Raw genomic sequence first — 14668 nt, 5'->3', positions numbered from 1 at the left:
TCGGGGAGGGCTGAGCCGGGCGTCCCAGCTGTTCCATCAGGGAAAGTGCTGGTTGCACAGCACAGACTCACAGGTGCAGGAAGCCCCATGGGGGTGCTTCCCCGGCCTCTCTGGGGGCGCGCAGGGTGGCAGGAGGGGGCAGGGCTGGGGCCTCACCTCCACCTGGCTCATGTCGCCTGAGGAAGGGCGGTGACTCGGGGACCCGCTGCCCCCGAAGCAGCGACGGGTTCCGCAACTGCCGACTAGCCTCCGCGTCTGCGCGCTCACGGGTGTCGGTGCGGGAGGGCGGGCAAGCCTCATCCGAGTTTCGGGCCCCACTGTGGTTGGTGCCGGGGACCAGCTGTCTGTTTTGTTCTCTGTTGCCACGTCTTGGGCACGTACTGCTTCCGGAGCAGCAGGCCCCGGGCCGTTTGGCAGTCCGTCCTTCCGCTCTCGTGGCCGTCCCGCTCCCAGGGCCACCAAGGGAGCGTGAGGCCAGCCCACCCAGGCCCCCGAACCTCTGCCTGCCGGAGCAGGGGACCGTCAGTGGGACCGGGAGGGAGGCTGGTGGCCAGGAGAGGCCGAGACGAAAACAGCTGCCGGCACATCCCGAGGCGGGACAACTGCCCCACGCTGGCGGCGAAGGGGTCACGTGGGGTGCGGTTCAGTGTGCCGTGTGTGTGCGTGTACACACGAGCGGTGTGCAGGCGTGTATATGGTGGGCACCCATGTGCCCGTGGACATGTGAGCGGCGTATAGGCATGTATGTGGTGTGTGTGTGCATGGTGTGTGCACGTGTACACGTGAGCGGTGTGCAGGTGTGTATGTGGCATGCATGCGTGTGCAAGGGGTGTGCACATGTACACGTGAGAGGTGTGTAGGCATGTATATGGTGGGCACACGTGTGCCCGTGGACATGTGAGCAGCGTGTAGGTGTGTATGTGGCATGTATGCGTGTATGTGGTGTGTGTGTGCAAGGTGTGTGCACATGTACACGCGAGCGGTGTGCAGGCGTGTATATGGTGGGCACACGTGTGCCCGTGGACATGTGAGCGGCGTGTAGGCATTTATGTGGTGTGTGTGTGCAAGGTGTATTCACGTGTACACGTGAGAGGTGTGCAGGTGTGTACGTGGCATGCATGCGTGTGCAAGGGGTGTGCATGTGTACACGTGAGCGGTATGCAGGCCTGTATATGGTGGGCACACGTGTGCCCGTGGACATGTGAGCGGCGTGTAGGCATGTATGTGGTGTGTGTGTGCATGGTGTGTGCACGTGTACATGTGAGCGGTGTGCAGGTGTGTACATGGCATGCATGCATGTGCAAGGGCTGTGCACGTGTACACGCGAGCGGTGTGCAGGCGTGCATATGGTGGGCACACATGTGCCCGTGGACATGTGAGCGGCGTGTAGGCGTGTATGTGGTGTGTGTGTGCAACGTGTGTGCACACGTACACGCGAGCGGTGTGTAGGCGTGTACGTAGTGCTCGGGTGTGTATATGTGGTGTGTGCATGTGAGCGGTGTCTAGGTGTGTGCGTGGTGTGCATGTGCGTGTGTACACTTGAGCGGTGTGTAGGCGTGTACAAGGCGTGCATGTGCACATAGGAGGCGCGTGCTGTGTACATGTGAGCGGTGTGTGGACATGTACGTGGTGTGCACGTGCACGTATGAGGCTCACGTGTAACGTGAGCTGTGTGTAGGTGTGTACATGGTGTGCACGTGCACATATGAGTGTGCGCACATGTAATGTGAGCAGCGTGTAGGCGTGTATGTGGTGTGCATGCTTGTGTACGGGAGTGTGTGAGCGTGTGACACCCTGGAGAAAACAGGTGGAGATGAGGGCTCTGGAATCCCCTCCTCGGCTCCCCCGGTGCTCCCTCAGCAATCTTCACAAAGACAGAGCTCGCGACCCCGGAGCGCTGCTTTGGCACCCGCTGGGACTTCTGGGTCAGGGTCAGGCCCTTCGTGCGTGGAACCCACGAGCACGGTCACGGCTGGCCAGGGCCCCCTTGGCAGGCATCTGTAGCACAAGCTCACAGACCCGTCCGAGGATTCTGTGTGTGTCCATCCTTCCGGGACGCAACTGGGAACTTCACAAGAAAACACACACACACACACACACACACACACAGAGTTGCTGTTTAACAGTTTATTTGAGAGTGCATCCTACCACATTCCGGTAACATCCACGAAAAGAATCATCAAACCAATTTAAAACTTTTATTTAAAAAAAAAATCACAGTTAAAAAGTCCAGTGACAAAAAGCAGTTCTTGAGATGGAGGAAGAATACTGATGATCCGGTCGAGTGTGCTCTGCGGGGCAACGGGGCCCGAGAGCCCAGCAGGCACCTCCATACGTGCAGATCCAGACGGAGCGGCGGCCGCCGGGCAGGGGACGAGGTGAAGTCGCCACCAAGGCTGGTGACAGCCCGTGTGGGGACACGCTCAGAGGAGAAACGAGTAATCGTTTCCGGAAACCTCAGTCCCGCCGTGGGGGAACGCGGTGTCCACGGCGTCAGCAGACAAATGGTTCTGGCCAGAACAGGCTGTCTGTCCTCCGTCCGTGAGGCCCCTCTGTTCCCACTAAACAAGGGCCCCCAGGTAAAGGCACAGGGAGTGCGCGTGACCCTGTGGCAGGGCAGACGCACGGTGAGTAGTCCTTCCCCTCCAGACTTAGCTCACGTCACCGAGCCTTCCACGTGCGGCCCCGCGACAGACACGCTCCGGCACCTGAAGGGTACCCGCAGCTCAGCGCCGGGGCCTCCTCTGGTCCAGATGTCACCCCGCGTCATCCAGCCCATGACAGCTAATCCTAACTTTACTGGTATATGTGGGCCAGTGACTTGTGTAAGCCCAAACCCTGCTCAGGGGTTCACTAAGCCTAGGGAACTAGCAGAGAATGCCTCGTCTCGCACCTTCAACCCAAAGTCACACTCAGGCATACTTGTGGTGAGGGTCAGGGTCTGCGGCTTTATTAGGAATTAACACACTCTTAGGAGGCTCGCGTTTAGAGGGCCTTGGCCACCAGCTGGTCCCCCCTGCTGTGAACACAGAAAGGGCTGGGGAACTCTGGCGACACCCTCTCTCTGGCGGAGGGGAGCTCGGACCTCACTCAGGAGATGAGGACCCGTGGCGTCCTGCTGTCTGTCCTCGCTCAGGCCCGCGGTGACAGACATCACGGCCCTCCACCGCCTGCACGACTTTTATTTACTGGTCCCCTGAAAGCACGGTCTTGGGAGAGTATGCGGGAGAGAGGCTCTTTCAGGGGAAAGGAAGCCAAGCCGGTCCGTGCCGAGAGCCCCCTTGTCCACGCAGGTGTGCGTCTTCCGTCTGAGATCACACAGAGCGAATGCAGTCTCCAAACGTTTTATCCCCTTTAACTGGCTACATGCTTGGATTTTGTTTTTTCAGCCTCAAAGGACTTGTGTCACCAGGGCAGCTTTTCGGTGGCAGGGCTCCTTCCATCTTTCGACCGGTCGGAGCCAAGTTCTGGAGGCAGCCAGCTCCCCTCTGCTCCCCTTCCCTCCACCGCAGACGGCAAGGCCAGCCGCACCCCTGGCCGCGGAGAACGGCACACGGGACGCCTCCAGGCTGCCAGATCTTCCGATGCAGAAACAGATCCTGAACGTAACCTGCCACGAAATCACACCGCGCAGACAAGAAACGCAAAGGGATCCTTCCCCGGGCCCTCTGACCCTGCTGTCCTTCTTCCCGGGCTCTCCTGAGAGGGGCTGCTTTGTGGAGGGTGTGTTCTGGGACAGGCTTTGGGGACAACGGTCACAGGCGTGCTCTACACGAGGCCGGCTCCCCTGGCAGCAGACGCAGGTGGAAACTCTTGAAATCCACGCACTGGGCTGGCTTTGCTGTGACCCCTCGTCTGCTCCCAAGGCGGCCACGGAGGGCGTGGGGCCGTTAGTTGACCACGTCGTAGTAATAATTGCGTAGACGCAGTTCCACGGCTGCGAATCCGGGCCTGTTCTCCACCCTGGAAAGGGAAGACGCACATTATTGTCCGTCCACGCGCTGTGGCAAAAGCCCCTCCGGCAGGTGGAGTGGAGGTGGCTGCGCCCCCTGCTGGTTCCTCCAGAGCCTGCGTGTCCCTGCTCCCCGCACCCGGGGACCAGGAGCCCCTGGCGGAATACAGTCAGGCCCACGTGGCCTGCAGGACCCGATCCCCAGGTGACTCGTGTCCACCTTCAAGTTGGAGGCGTTTTGCACGGGGAGCCGAGATCTTTCGCCCCCAGTTCAGAGACCTGTGATCCAGCAAAATAGGACGTGCCTAAAAATACTTAGTGGGTCAATGGGCTGAAGACCTATATTTCAAGTTGGACTCATAATCTTGCTAAAAATGGACACAATTTAAGCTCTCCCCCTGCCCCCATCTGATGGCTCTGGGCTTTCTGGGACCGTGGGATGATATGGGTTCATATTAAACTCAAAGCCAAAGACGCGGGCACTGACGGTCACAAACCCGCAAGGCGAACTTCTGGGTCACTGCTGAGGATGGGAAATGACCTCAGTAAATGACGAGCTAACCATTTGTAACTTCTCCTCTGCTTTCTCCAATATGACAAATGTGTAGAGACTCCTCCGCTTTCTCCAGTATGACAGGATCAGCCGGAAGCAAGTAGTTCTCAAAACTCTTGAGAATCTATCCCAGTGTGGAAGTGATTTTGCTCGTATCGCAAGATTTTTGGCTATAATGCCAGCAGGTAAGTTTGCCCGGTAAGGGAAACAGAGCTTGAGGTTAAACTGGGTGAAGTGTCCACATTGAAACTGTCACCTGCTCCAGGTCCGACAGGGGCCGGAGGGCAGGCTCACGGGGACCCAGAATCACTCTCCACTGTAGGGAGAGTGGTTTCTACAGAACCAAAATGGGTTTTGTCAAACGGCATCGACGTAAATGGTTTCGCTTGCAGCTTTTAAGAGCCAGGAAAAACCATAATGACCTGCTGGGACTTATCAGCAGTCTGTGGTCATGGCTGGGGACGCAGGCCATCTCGGGCTTCATGGGGGGGGGGTGTCATGCCTCTGGCCACCAGGCTGTGTTCAGGATGGGGTGGTGGCCAAGCCCGGGTGCAGGAGCATGTGTGAGACCTGTGTCTAGACAGACAGACAGACAGCCTCCCTCCTTCTAGAGTCTAAGAGCACAACCTCATCACCTTTGCAAAACAGAACATTCCGCTGCAAGTATGGGGGCCCAGATGCACAGAGCCCCCTTTGAATCTTTCTCTGGGGGTTTCATCCACCCAGCAGCCGGGCACCAAGCAAAGGAAGCAATGCAGGGCTACAGGTTGGCCCTCCGCAGACACCTGCTCAGGCTGTAGATCTCTCCTCTACACTGTGGGAGAGGCCGCCCCAAGGAGTAAGGATGATGTGGGGCTTCAGCAAGTGTGGCCAAGCGTCCTGTACGTGTGCCAGCTTCCCGTCTGTTCCCGCCTGCCCGCATCTGCTTCCCCAGGCCTCGGGGTGCTTTCTGTACTCGGGCCCTCGTGCCAGGGGCCCCTCTTTCCTCGTTGCCTGCGCCCCTGCCCCTCATCCTGCCGTCCAGAACTCCACTCCCTAACAGAGGCCACTGTGGATCTCTAGCAGAAAGATGGTCCCACAACCTCCCACGGGGGCCACACAGCACCTATCAAATACGCAACCACATGCTTACATGGGGTGGATTTGTGGCTTGTCTGCCTCGCGACAGCCCGTGCTCCCCCCGGCCCAGAGTAGTAACCACCCCGGAAAGTGTCAACCGGTGTGTACGTGGAGGGTGGTCAAAGGTGTGTCAGTGATAAGTGTCCAAGCGTGTACAGATATATACAAGTGTCCTCTCTACCTATCCATCATCCATCTCTATCCATCTGTCATGTACTGATTGACTCATTTTCTATCAGCCATCCTTGTCCATCATCAATCTGTCCATCCCTCCAATATCCATCCATCCATCTAGATCTATCTATCATGTATGTATATATATATATATATATATGTATGTATCTATCCATATATCATCTATGTATCTATCTATCATCTATCTATCTATTTATCTATCTATCTACAAGTCTATCAGCCACACTGGTGAAGGTAGCTGACTGTTTAGAACAGAGGAAAGAATGGAAACAAAAAAGCCTCAAAAAGCCTGGAGAATGTACAGGGCTCGTTTGTATTCACTTCACCGACTCCACCAAGTTCTGGAAGCTCCATGAGCCTCTGTGCCTCCAAGCACCTGCTCCTTCTATGAGTAAGCACCCGCATACATGTGTTCCCTGTGTGGTCCCCCTGGGCTGTGTCCTCAGCCCTGAAAGGCCATCGGACTCATCCCCTTCTGCGAACACACAACAGAATGCACTAATTTCGTGGCTTACCTGCGGCCTGTTCGCCCCTCTCTTCAACTGCAGGCTCCAGCAGGGGCTGGGCTTTCCCTGAGGCCTGCTGACCCCCTGCCTGGTGCTGGGATGGAGGCTTGCACACGGCACCTCCAGTGGGGAGAGTGGCCACGTGAACACCTGGGTGCTCAGGGGAGGGGGGCTCTCAGGGGAGGGGGCGCTCAGAGGAGGGGGCTCTCAGGGGAGGGGACTCTCAGGGGAGGGGGCGCTGAAGGGAGGGGGCTCTTAGGGGTGGGAGGCTCTGGAGAGAGCTCTCAGGGGAGGGGGCTCTCAGGGGAGGGGGCTCTCAGGGGAGGGGGCACTCAGGGGAGGGAGCTCTCAGGGGAGGGGGCACTCAGAGGGAATGGACTTGGCCCTGAGCAGAACTGGGACCAGGGACAAGGATGGTCTGGGCAATGTCGCCCTGTTGCTCATGTTTGCTGATCTTTAAGCAGCACTTGGGGCTCCATCTAGATCATTCCCGACCTCAGACATCCTAAATGTCCCAGGCTTTTCTCCATTAGGCCGCCGCCCTGTTTTTCAGCGTGAAGAGCCCCAACTTCTCCCGATTCAGCAGGCCTTTCCCCCCTGGCATCTCTACGTACAGGACCTGCAAGGTGTCTGTGAAACCCTTCTAGCTGAAGCTCCCAGCCCCGCTCCCCGTGTGTCCTCCCTGGGTTCCACAGTGCACCCAGGCCCCCAGCGTGACCTCTGCAGGTACCTCTCTGAGCACCCCACCCCCCTCTGCAAAGCAGGAGGGCTGGGGGGGGGGATGTCCGCCTACTCAGGGTTCGGTTCCCCACCCCAGACACACCATGGAGCCCAGGGGACAGCCAGGTGAACAGAGATGCTGGCGGCCGGGGGCAGGCATCTCCCCGGGGGCCCCGGGCAGACACCCCGGTAGCCAGACCCGCTCCTGGAGCCGTGCCCAAGGAAACGGTGCCTTTCTGTTCAGCGGTGCATCATAGGACTGCTGACATTCAGACAGAGCCTCTGATCATCACCTGCCCCCACCCCCACCACCTGCCCTGTTTCAAGTCACTGCTAGAAACACTCCAACCTTCAGAAACACAGCTTTGTTGGAAAAGCAATCAAAGACCGATGAGGAGTCATTTCTAATTTCAGGCTGTGGGCGGGCATCACTCCCGTCACTCGGCTGATACTGGGGCTGGTTCCGGGCGACGTGGGTCTCACCAGAGAGCATGCGGGGATCGGAGTGATGGGGACGAGACATCCCTGCGCGCCGGCCTCACTCAGACCCTCCTGAAACCTCTAGGTGAGCATGGACACTGGGGGGTCGAGCCCTCCGAGAGAACAGGACTCCCTTTGTCACGGCTCCGGTGAGTTCCCAGGACAGCTGTCTCCCTGCACGTCCTCCCTCCGTGGACCAACCGGCAGAGACCATGCGAGTGGCTGTACGTGTGCAGGTGTCCAGCGGGGACAGAGTGTCGCCTGCCCCTGATGCCCAGGTCACCGGAGCCACGCACCCAGTGCTGAGGGGACCCCAGAGCCAAGCTGGACGTCCGCCTGCCTCGCTCACCCCACTGGGCACATCCCCCAAGCCCGCACCTGTCCTGATCCCTCCCGCCCACCCCTCCACTCCTTACTGGCAACACACGGGACAACCGACAGAAATAAAGGCGTCAGCATTAGCAAATGCCACAATGCTCACTTCAACCATTGCCCTGCGAGTTTATCTGAATTTGAGGCTTTTCCATTTGTCTCAGAATCACTTAAAGGGTGTTCTTCCCCGAGGAAGTGAACGCTTCCACAGGAAGGCCCAGGCAGGAGGGAGAGCACATCCGGGAAATGCCCCCTTCTACCAAGTGCCCTCCCCAGGGCTGCGCCTGACCCGAGGCCTCGGACTGTGGCTGGGGGTCACCTGACCCAGCGTCCCTGGGATGGAGAGGTCGCTTAGGCCAGAGGCTGGGACGAGTGCACGGAGGAAGGCCGCAGTGAGCTCGTTTCCGACTTGGGCGTCAGCTCCCAGCGGATCCTCGAAGTCTGTGCGGTCCCCACGGCCCAGCGGGGTGCACCGGAAGCCAGGACAAGCCTGCACCATTCCCAGCGGCCTCATCGGGCCTCCGCCAGAGGCCCTTCCCCTGCACGGTGTCCGCAGCAGCAGGCTGGGAGACCTCCGCCCTCTCCCTTCGGGGCCGCCCTGGGTCACTTCCAGAGAACGACGGCATTCCTTCCACTCCCAATGTGGCAGACGATGCTCCCGGGAGGTAGAGAACCCCAGGTGGCATTCGAAAGCACTTGGAACATCCCTCAATATCAGCCGGGTATCTGGGAGCAGGTCTGACCCTGAGGTGGTAAAGCCCGTGGCAGGTACGTGAGCTCCTCTGCATCGTGGACCTGCATCGTGTCTGGGCTGCGAGGGCTCCCAGGCACGTGCCAGGGCCAGAGACACGGGGGCCACGGTTCACGGTTTCCCCACGACCCACTCACAGGCCGCCCCTGTGGGCAAGGTCAAGGGCCACTTCCTGATTCTCAGGCGTGATGCGCTTCTCTCCCTGCTGAGCTGCCTACAACGTCACCTGTGGTCCCCCAGGCAGGACGCAGGACGCACTCGGCAGACTCAGGCCACTTTGCAAGGTCTGAGTCACTTCCGGGGAAGGGCTCCCTCGGCCCATCCACCCGTGACCTGGACAACACCCATGGTCTTGCCTCACTAATGAAGGTGGTCAGGAACCAGGCGAGTACAACATTGTCCCCACTGAGCCCCTCTGCCACCCACTGTGGCACGCGGCACCAGCCCAGACTTCCACCGACATCCTTCTGCGGTGACCACCCCCACCCCCAGCTGGTATTATCTACGTTTAAATTCTGACCCCCTGGATGACAGTAACTGCCTAAACTTACTCTTTAGAATGAAGAATACAAGTGCACGATCCAGGAAGCAAGCCACCCCCACCGTGCTCGGTTCAGAAGGGAGCAAGTCCCTAGTTGGGAGGCGGTGCTTCTTTTCGGTGCCTCCCATTTGCCCCAGGGCATTTGCGCAAACCGCAGGGCGTGCGAGTACTCACTCATACGTCCAGCACAGCTTCATCAGCTCGTACATCTCCCTTGGACACCCCGTGGGGCACCCCATTCTCTCTCCTTTCTCCAGCATGGCCGAAACCTCACTTCCCTTCATGCCCTGAAACACGCAGAACATACCCGAGCTTGGTAAACGTGGTGTTGAGTACAACAAAACAGCAGGTAGGTCCTACCCCCGCCCCAGAGAAACAAAAGTACACACTGCGCGATTTCACTTGGAAAAAGTACAAAAACAGGAGCTCCTAACCCAGGATCTAGACATCAGACGGGGTGACCGTTGGGGGACAGCTTGTATGTGCAAGGGGAACCGGGGGTTGGGGGGTTCTGTTCTGTTTTAATTGCCTGGGCTCTGGTTTCATGAGCACATCCCATTTGTGAAAATTCATCAAGCTGTGTTCCAGCACATGGACCCTTTTTGAGATGTATCCATTTGGATTAAAAACAACAACAACAACAACAAAAAAACAACTAAAATATTTAACTGGACTGCAAATGTAATCATGGAAATTGCCATCATTTCTATTTCAACTCTAATGAATATTGATTTGGGTCTGTTTTATGCACAGGTGTAATGCATCATGAAAAACACATACACTGTTCAGTTATTATCAAATACTGCCTCTTCAACTTAGAACAAAACTGAGGTCCTGTTAATGGCTCACTGGCAAAAAGGTCGTGCCAGACTCAGAAAGGGTGCCCAGATTTTATGATTTTCCAAATGGGTCCCGTGGCAATAGCGTGTGGCTGATCTGTCTGATCTGTGGTGATGGCTCAGTGCAGCCGCGGCGGCTCACCCGGTACGGCTTCTGCCCGTAGGAGAACGCCTCCCACATCAACACGCCGAAGCTCCAGACGTCACTCTTGCTGGAGAACTTGTAGTAGTTGATGCACTCGGGGGCGTACCACTTGACCGGCCACTTCCCGTGGGTCTGGGCCTGCGGGCAAAGCAGACGGGGGCACTCCGTTAATGACAGGATCGCGGGCACCCCCGTTCATGGCAGCAAAAGGCGGGAGCCCGCCTGGGGTCCACCGCCGGAGGAACAGATAAACAACATGTCGGCATTCCTATGGTGGAAAGTCACTGGGCCTTAAAAAGGAAGGGAATTCTAGCACATGATACAACAGGGGTGGACCCCGAGGACATTATCCTCAGTAAAACAAGCCCGGTCAAGTTACTAAGGTGCAAATACTGCGTGAAAGCACCCCCCTGAGGCCCCTAGAGGGCTCCCAGTCACAGACAGAAAGTGCAGTAACTGTGGCCAGGGCCTAATGAGGACCGAGTTCCAGTCTGGGAAGATGAGAATTCTGGACAGAGGTTGTAACCGCAGGGAATGTGCTTAACATTACACTTAAAAACGGTTACGATGGTCAAATTTAGGTTATGTGTATTAACCACCGTTGAGAAAAACAAGAATAGGGCGCCTGGGTGGCTCAGTCAGTTAAGCTCAGGTCATGGTCTCGTGGTTCGTGAGTTCAAGCTCCCCGTCAGGGTCTGTGCTGACAGCTCAGAGCCTGGAACCTGCTTCAGATTCTGTCTGTCTCTCTCTCTTTCTCTCTGCCCCTCCCCTGATCATGCTCTGTCTCAGAAAGGAAGGAAGGAAAGAACAAAGGAAGGAAGGAAAGAAAGAAAAAGAAAGAAGAAAAGAAGAAAATGACTCCCCAAATGCTGTGTGCATGTTTGCATGTATGTATTTGGTCTGAATCTTAAAACTATGACTAAATCTTAAATTTTTAAGATTTCAATAAATATTAATTTTTTTAATGTTTATTTTTGTGACAGAAAGAGAGAGCACGAGCAGGGGAGGGGCAGAGAGAGGGGGAGACACAGAATCCGAGGCAGGCTCCAGGCTCTGAGCTGTCAGCACAGAGCCCGATGCGGGGCTCAAACCCACGAATGGTGAGATCATGACCTGAGCCGAAGTCAGACACTTAACTGAACCACCCAAGCGCCCCTAGATTTAAGTACATATTTTTAAGATTCAGACCGTATTTCTTGTACCTTTTTGTCTTTTTTCTATCACCTCTTCCTGGGTGACTCATATTTCATGGAGCTTGTTGCAACATGCAAAGAGTCAAGCATCAAGATCCCATGGTCATGCTCCAAGAAATACTGGGCCGTAGCATCTTTAACTGTCACTGTGTTTTTGTCCATGATTTTAGGCCGACATTAATTATTTTGTTACAGATTGCAAATATTGCTTAAAATCTGTTTTAAACTTTTTTTAAAAAAAGATTTTATTTTTAAGTAATCTCTACACCCAACGTGGGGCTTGAACTCATAAGCCTGATATCAAGAGTTGCGTGGTCCACTGACTAAGCCAGCCAGGCACCCCCAAAATGCTTTAAACTTTCTAATTTCAAAAAGCAAGTGGTAGGGGCACTTGGGTGGCTCAGTCGGTTAAGCGTCCAACTTCGACTCAGGTCATGATCTCATGGCTCGTGAGTTCGAGCCATACATCGGGCTCTGTGCTGACAGCTCAGAGCCTGGAGCCTGCTTCGGATTCTGTGTCTCCCTCTCTCTCTGTCCCTCCCCTGCTTACATACACACTCACTCTCTCTCAAAAATAAACAATAAAAAAATAAAATAAAAAAGCAAGTGGTAGTAAAGAGATCAGAATTGTGCCCAGCGAAACCCTTTACTCTAGGGCTTGGGGTCTGGTACACGAAAGTTCTGCTACGTCCTGTGGACAGAACCGTCACAAGCACCCTTGTGGGGAGGGAGGTGGTGGGTTGAGAGGGGACAGCCTGGGAACATCGGCCTGAGAGCACAGATACCATGGCCTGTCTCTAAACACACTGATTACACTTCCATCTCAATCATGTTATGCATTATTTTTAGATTCTGACTTCAAACGTTGTGAACAATATACTCGTGTGTTATTTTGGTTTTAATTTTAATTTTGAGGTGATACAAAGGAAACCCTTTGACAAATCCTACATACATCAAAAAGGTAAATCTCTCTCCACCAACTCCAAATCCTCATCCACGGAGACGGCCGTGTTTGGTAGTTTGTCCTGAATCTTTCCAGAAAAATCTATATACGAGTACAGAGAGGGAATATATACGTTTTTGGAGGTGGAAAAGCTAGAAGCGTATGTTTTGCACTTTATTTTATTTATTTATTTATTTATTTATTTACTTTTAATTTTTTTTAATGTTTATTTATTATTGAGAGACAGAGAGACACAGAGCGTGAGCAGGGGAGGGTTAGACAGAGGGGAGAGACACAGAATCCGAAGCAGGCTCCAGGCTCTGAGCTGTTAGCACAGAGCCGGATGCGGGGCTCGAACTCACAAACTGCGAGATCATGACCGGAGCCGAAGTCGATTGCCCAACCGACTGAGCCACCCAGGCGCCCCGCACTTTATTTTTTAATGGTGCTGCTCAAGCACGTGTTGTAGATATATTTCCACGTCAGCACGCACAAATAGTCACTTTTAGAAGAGTTAATTGCATGCCTCCTATAAATCCACTACGACTGATGTAACCAGCCTCCTACCGAGAGACCATGAGGCAGTTTCCTGATGTTTGCTATTACATTCTAGAACGTCATTCTAGAACGAACATTACTGGCCGTGTGTATCTGTGCCCTGTGCAGGGCAGAGCTGCAGGATCAAAGGGCATTTGTGTTCAGCGCAAGGTCACGTTGCCACGCACAGATGTGCTTCCATTAGTATCATTTCTCTGTAATGTTGTTTAGCTCTCGATTCTGTTCCATTTCACCCTGTCTTCTCAAAGAAATGGTCCATGTCTCCGTCTTTTCAGAAGTGCGTGATCTCCGTGCCGCTTCTAACGTGCACGCTACGGTGACTGAGCCACACAGGTATTGCAAGATGTTTACCAGAGTAAGGTTACTTAGCACATCCTTCATCTGACAGAATTACCATTGCTTGTTGTTGTGGGGAGACCATGCAAGATCTATTCTCGTAGCAACTTCCACGTATATATATAGCACGGTCCTACAGGCTGCGGGCACCATACCAAGCACAGACCCCCAGAATTTATTCCTCTGACAACTAAAAGTTTATGTTCTGTGACTGCCATCTTCTCTTCTCCTCTGCCCCTCAGTCCCGGACAACCAGAATCTACTGTTTCTGTGAGTTTGGCTTTTAAATTCCACATATAAGTGAAAGCATGCAGTATTTCTCTTTCTCTGTTTGGCTTATCACTCAGCATGATGCCCTCGAGGACCGGACATGTTGTTGCAAATAGCAGGTTTCCTCCTTTTGTTATGGTTGACGTATCCCATGTGGTTGTCTGTATTTTAAACCAACACACACACACACACACACACACATACACGCACACCACATCACGTCTTCTTGATCCATTCATCCATTGTTTGATATTTAGGTTGTTTCTTTATCTTGCCTATTGTATGTAATGACTGCAATAAATATGACGGTGTGTAGATATCTCTGCTAGATGGTGATTTCATTTCTTTCAGATAAATGCACAGAAGTGAGATTGTTGGATCACATGGGAGTCCTAGTCTTAATTTTTTAAGGGCTCCCCGTGCTGTTTTCCATACTGGCTGCACCAATTGACATTCCTACCAATAGTGCAAGAGGGTTCCCTTTTCTCCACATCCTTACCAACACCTGTTATTTTTTATTTTTTTGATAATATCCATTCTGACAGGTGTAAGGTGGTATCTCAATGTGGTTCTGATTTGCATTTCCCTGATGATTTGTGATCCTTTAGATGTACCTGTTGGCCATTTTTATGTCCTCTTTGGTTACATAAATACAGAAAAAGAATAGAAAATGTTTATTCAGGTCCTTTGTGCATTTTAAAATATGATTTTCATTTTATTGTACTTTTTTGCTATTGATTATACGAATTCCTTATAGATTTTCAATATTTACCCCTTGGTTTGCGAATATTTTCTCTCATTCCATTGGTTGACTTTCACTCTGTTGTTTCTTTGGTTGTACAACAACTTTTTTTTTTAATTTTTTAATGTTTATTTACTTTTGAGACAGAGATAGACAGAGCATGAACGGGGGAGGATCAGAGAGAGAGGGAGACACAGAATCTGAAGCAGGCTCCAGGCTTCGAGCTCAGCACAGAGCCCGACGCGGGGCTTGAACTCACGGACCTTGAGATCATGACCTGAGCTGAAGTCGGACGCTTAACCAATGGAGCCGCCCAGGCGCCCCTGTACAACTTTTTAAATTGACATAATCTCATTATTTGATTTCTGCTTTCGTTGCTTGGACTTCTGGTGTCCTATCCAAAAAATTCATTGCCAAGACCAATGTCAAGAAACATTTTTCATATGTTTTCTT

The 14668-nt window shown here is 53.7% G+C and overlaps 2 protein-coding genes across 4 annotated transcripts in view; one reads left to right on the top strand and one right to left on the bottom strand.

The window, feature by feature from the left end:
* AUH (AU RNA binding methylglutaconyl-CoA hydratase) overlaps positions 1-14668 on the top strand; it is a 454909-nt gene that overhangs the window by 355312 nt on the left and 84929 nt on the right. The gene's annotated exons all lie outside the window — the stretch shown is intronic.
* SYK (spleen associated tyrosine kinase) overlaps positions 2113-14668 on the bottom strand; it is an 84577-nt gene continuing 72021 nt past the window's right edge. For both annotated transcript variants that reach the window (XM_049632731.1, XM_049632740.1), the window contains 3 exons: positions 10171-10311; positions 9364-9476; positions 2113-3963 (listed from right to left, as the gene is read on the bottom strand). In XM_049632731.1, coding sequence (XP_049488688.1) covers positions 3891-3963; positions 9364-9476; positions 10171-10311 — 327 coding nt within the window. In that variant the 3' untranslated portion in view covers positions 2113-3890. The remainder of the gene's footprint in view (positions 3964-9363; positions 9477-10170; positions 10312-14668) is intronic.

Source organism: Panthera uncia, chromosome D4 (assembly GCF_023721935.1).
Source record: "Panthera uncia isolate 11264 chromosome D4, Puncia_PCG_1.0, whole genome shotgun sequence".
Taxonomy (NCBI): Eukaryota; Metazoa; Chordata; class Mammalia; order Carnivora; family Felidae; genus Panthera; species Panthera uncia.
Note: the sequence above shows the minus strand (reverse complement) of the source record. Positions and strands in the feature narration are given on the sequence as shown.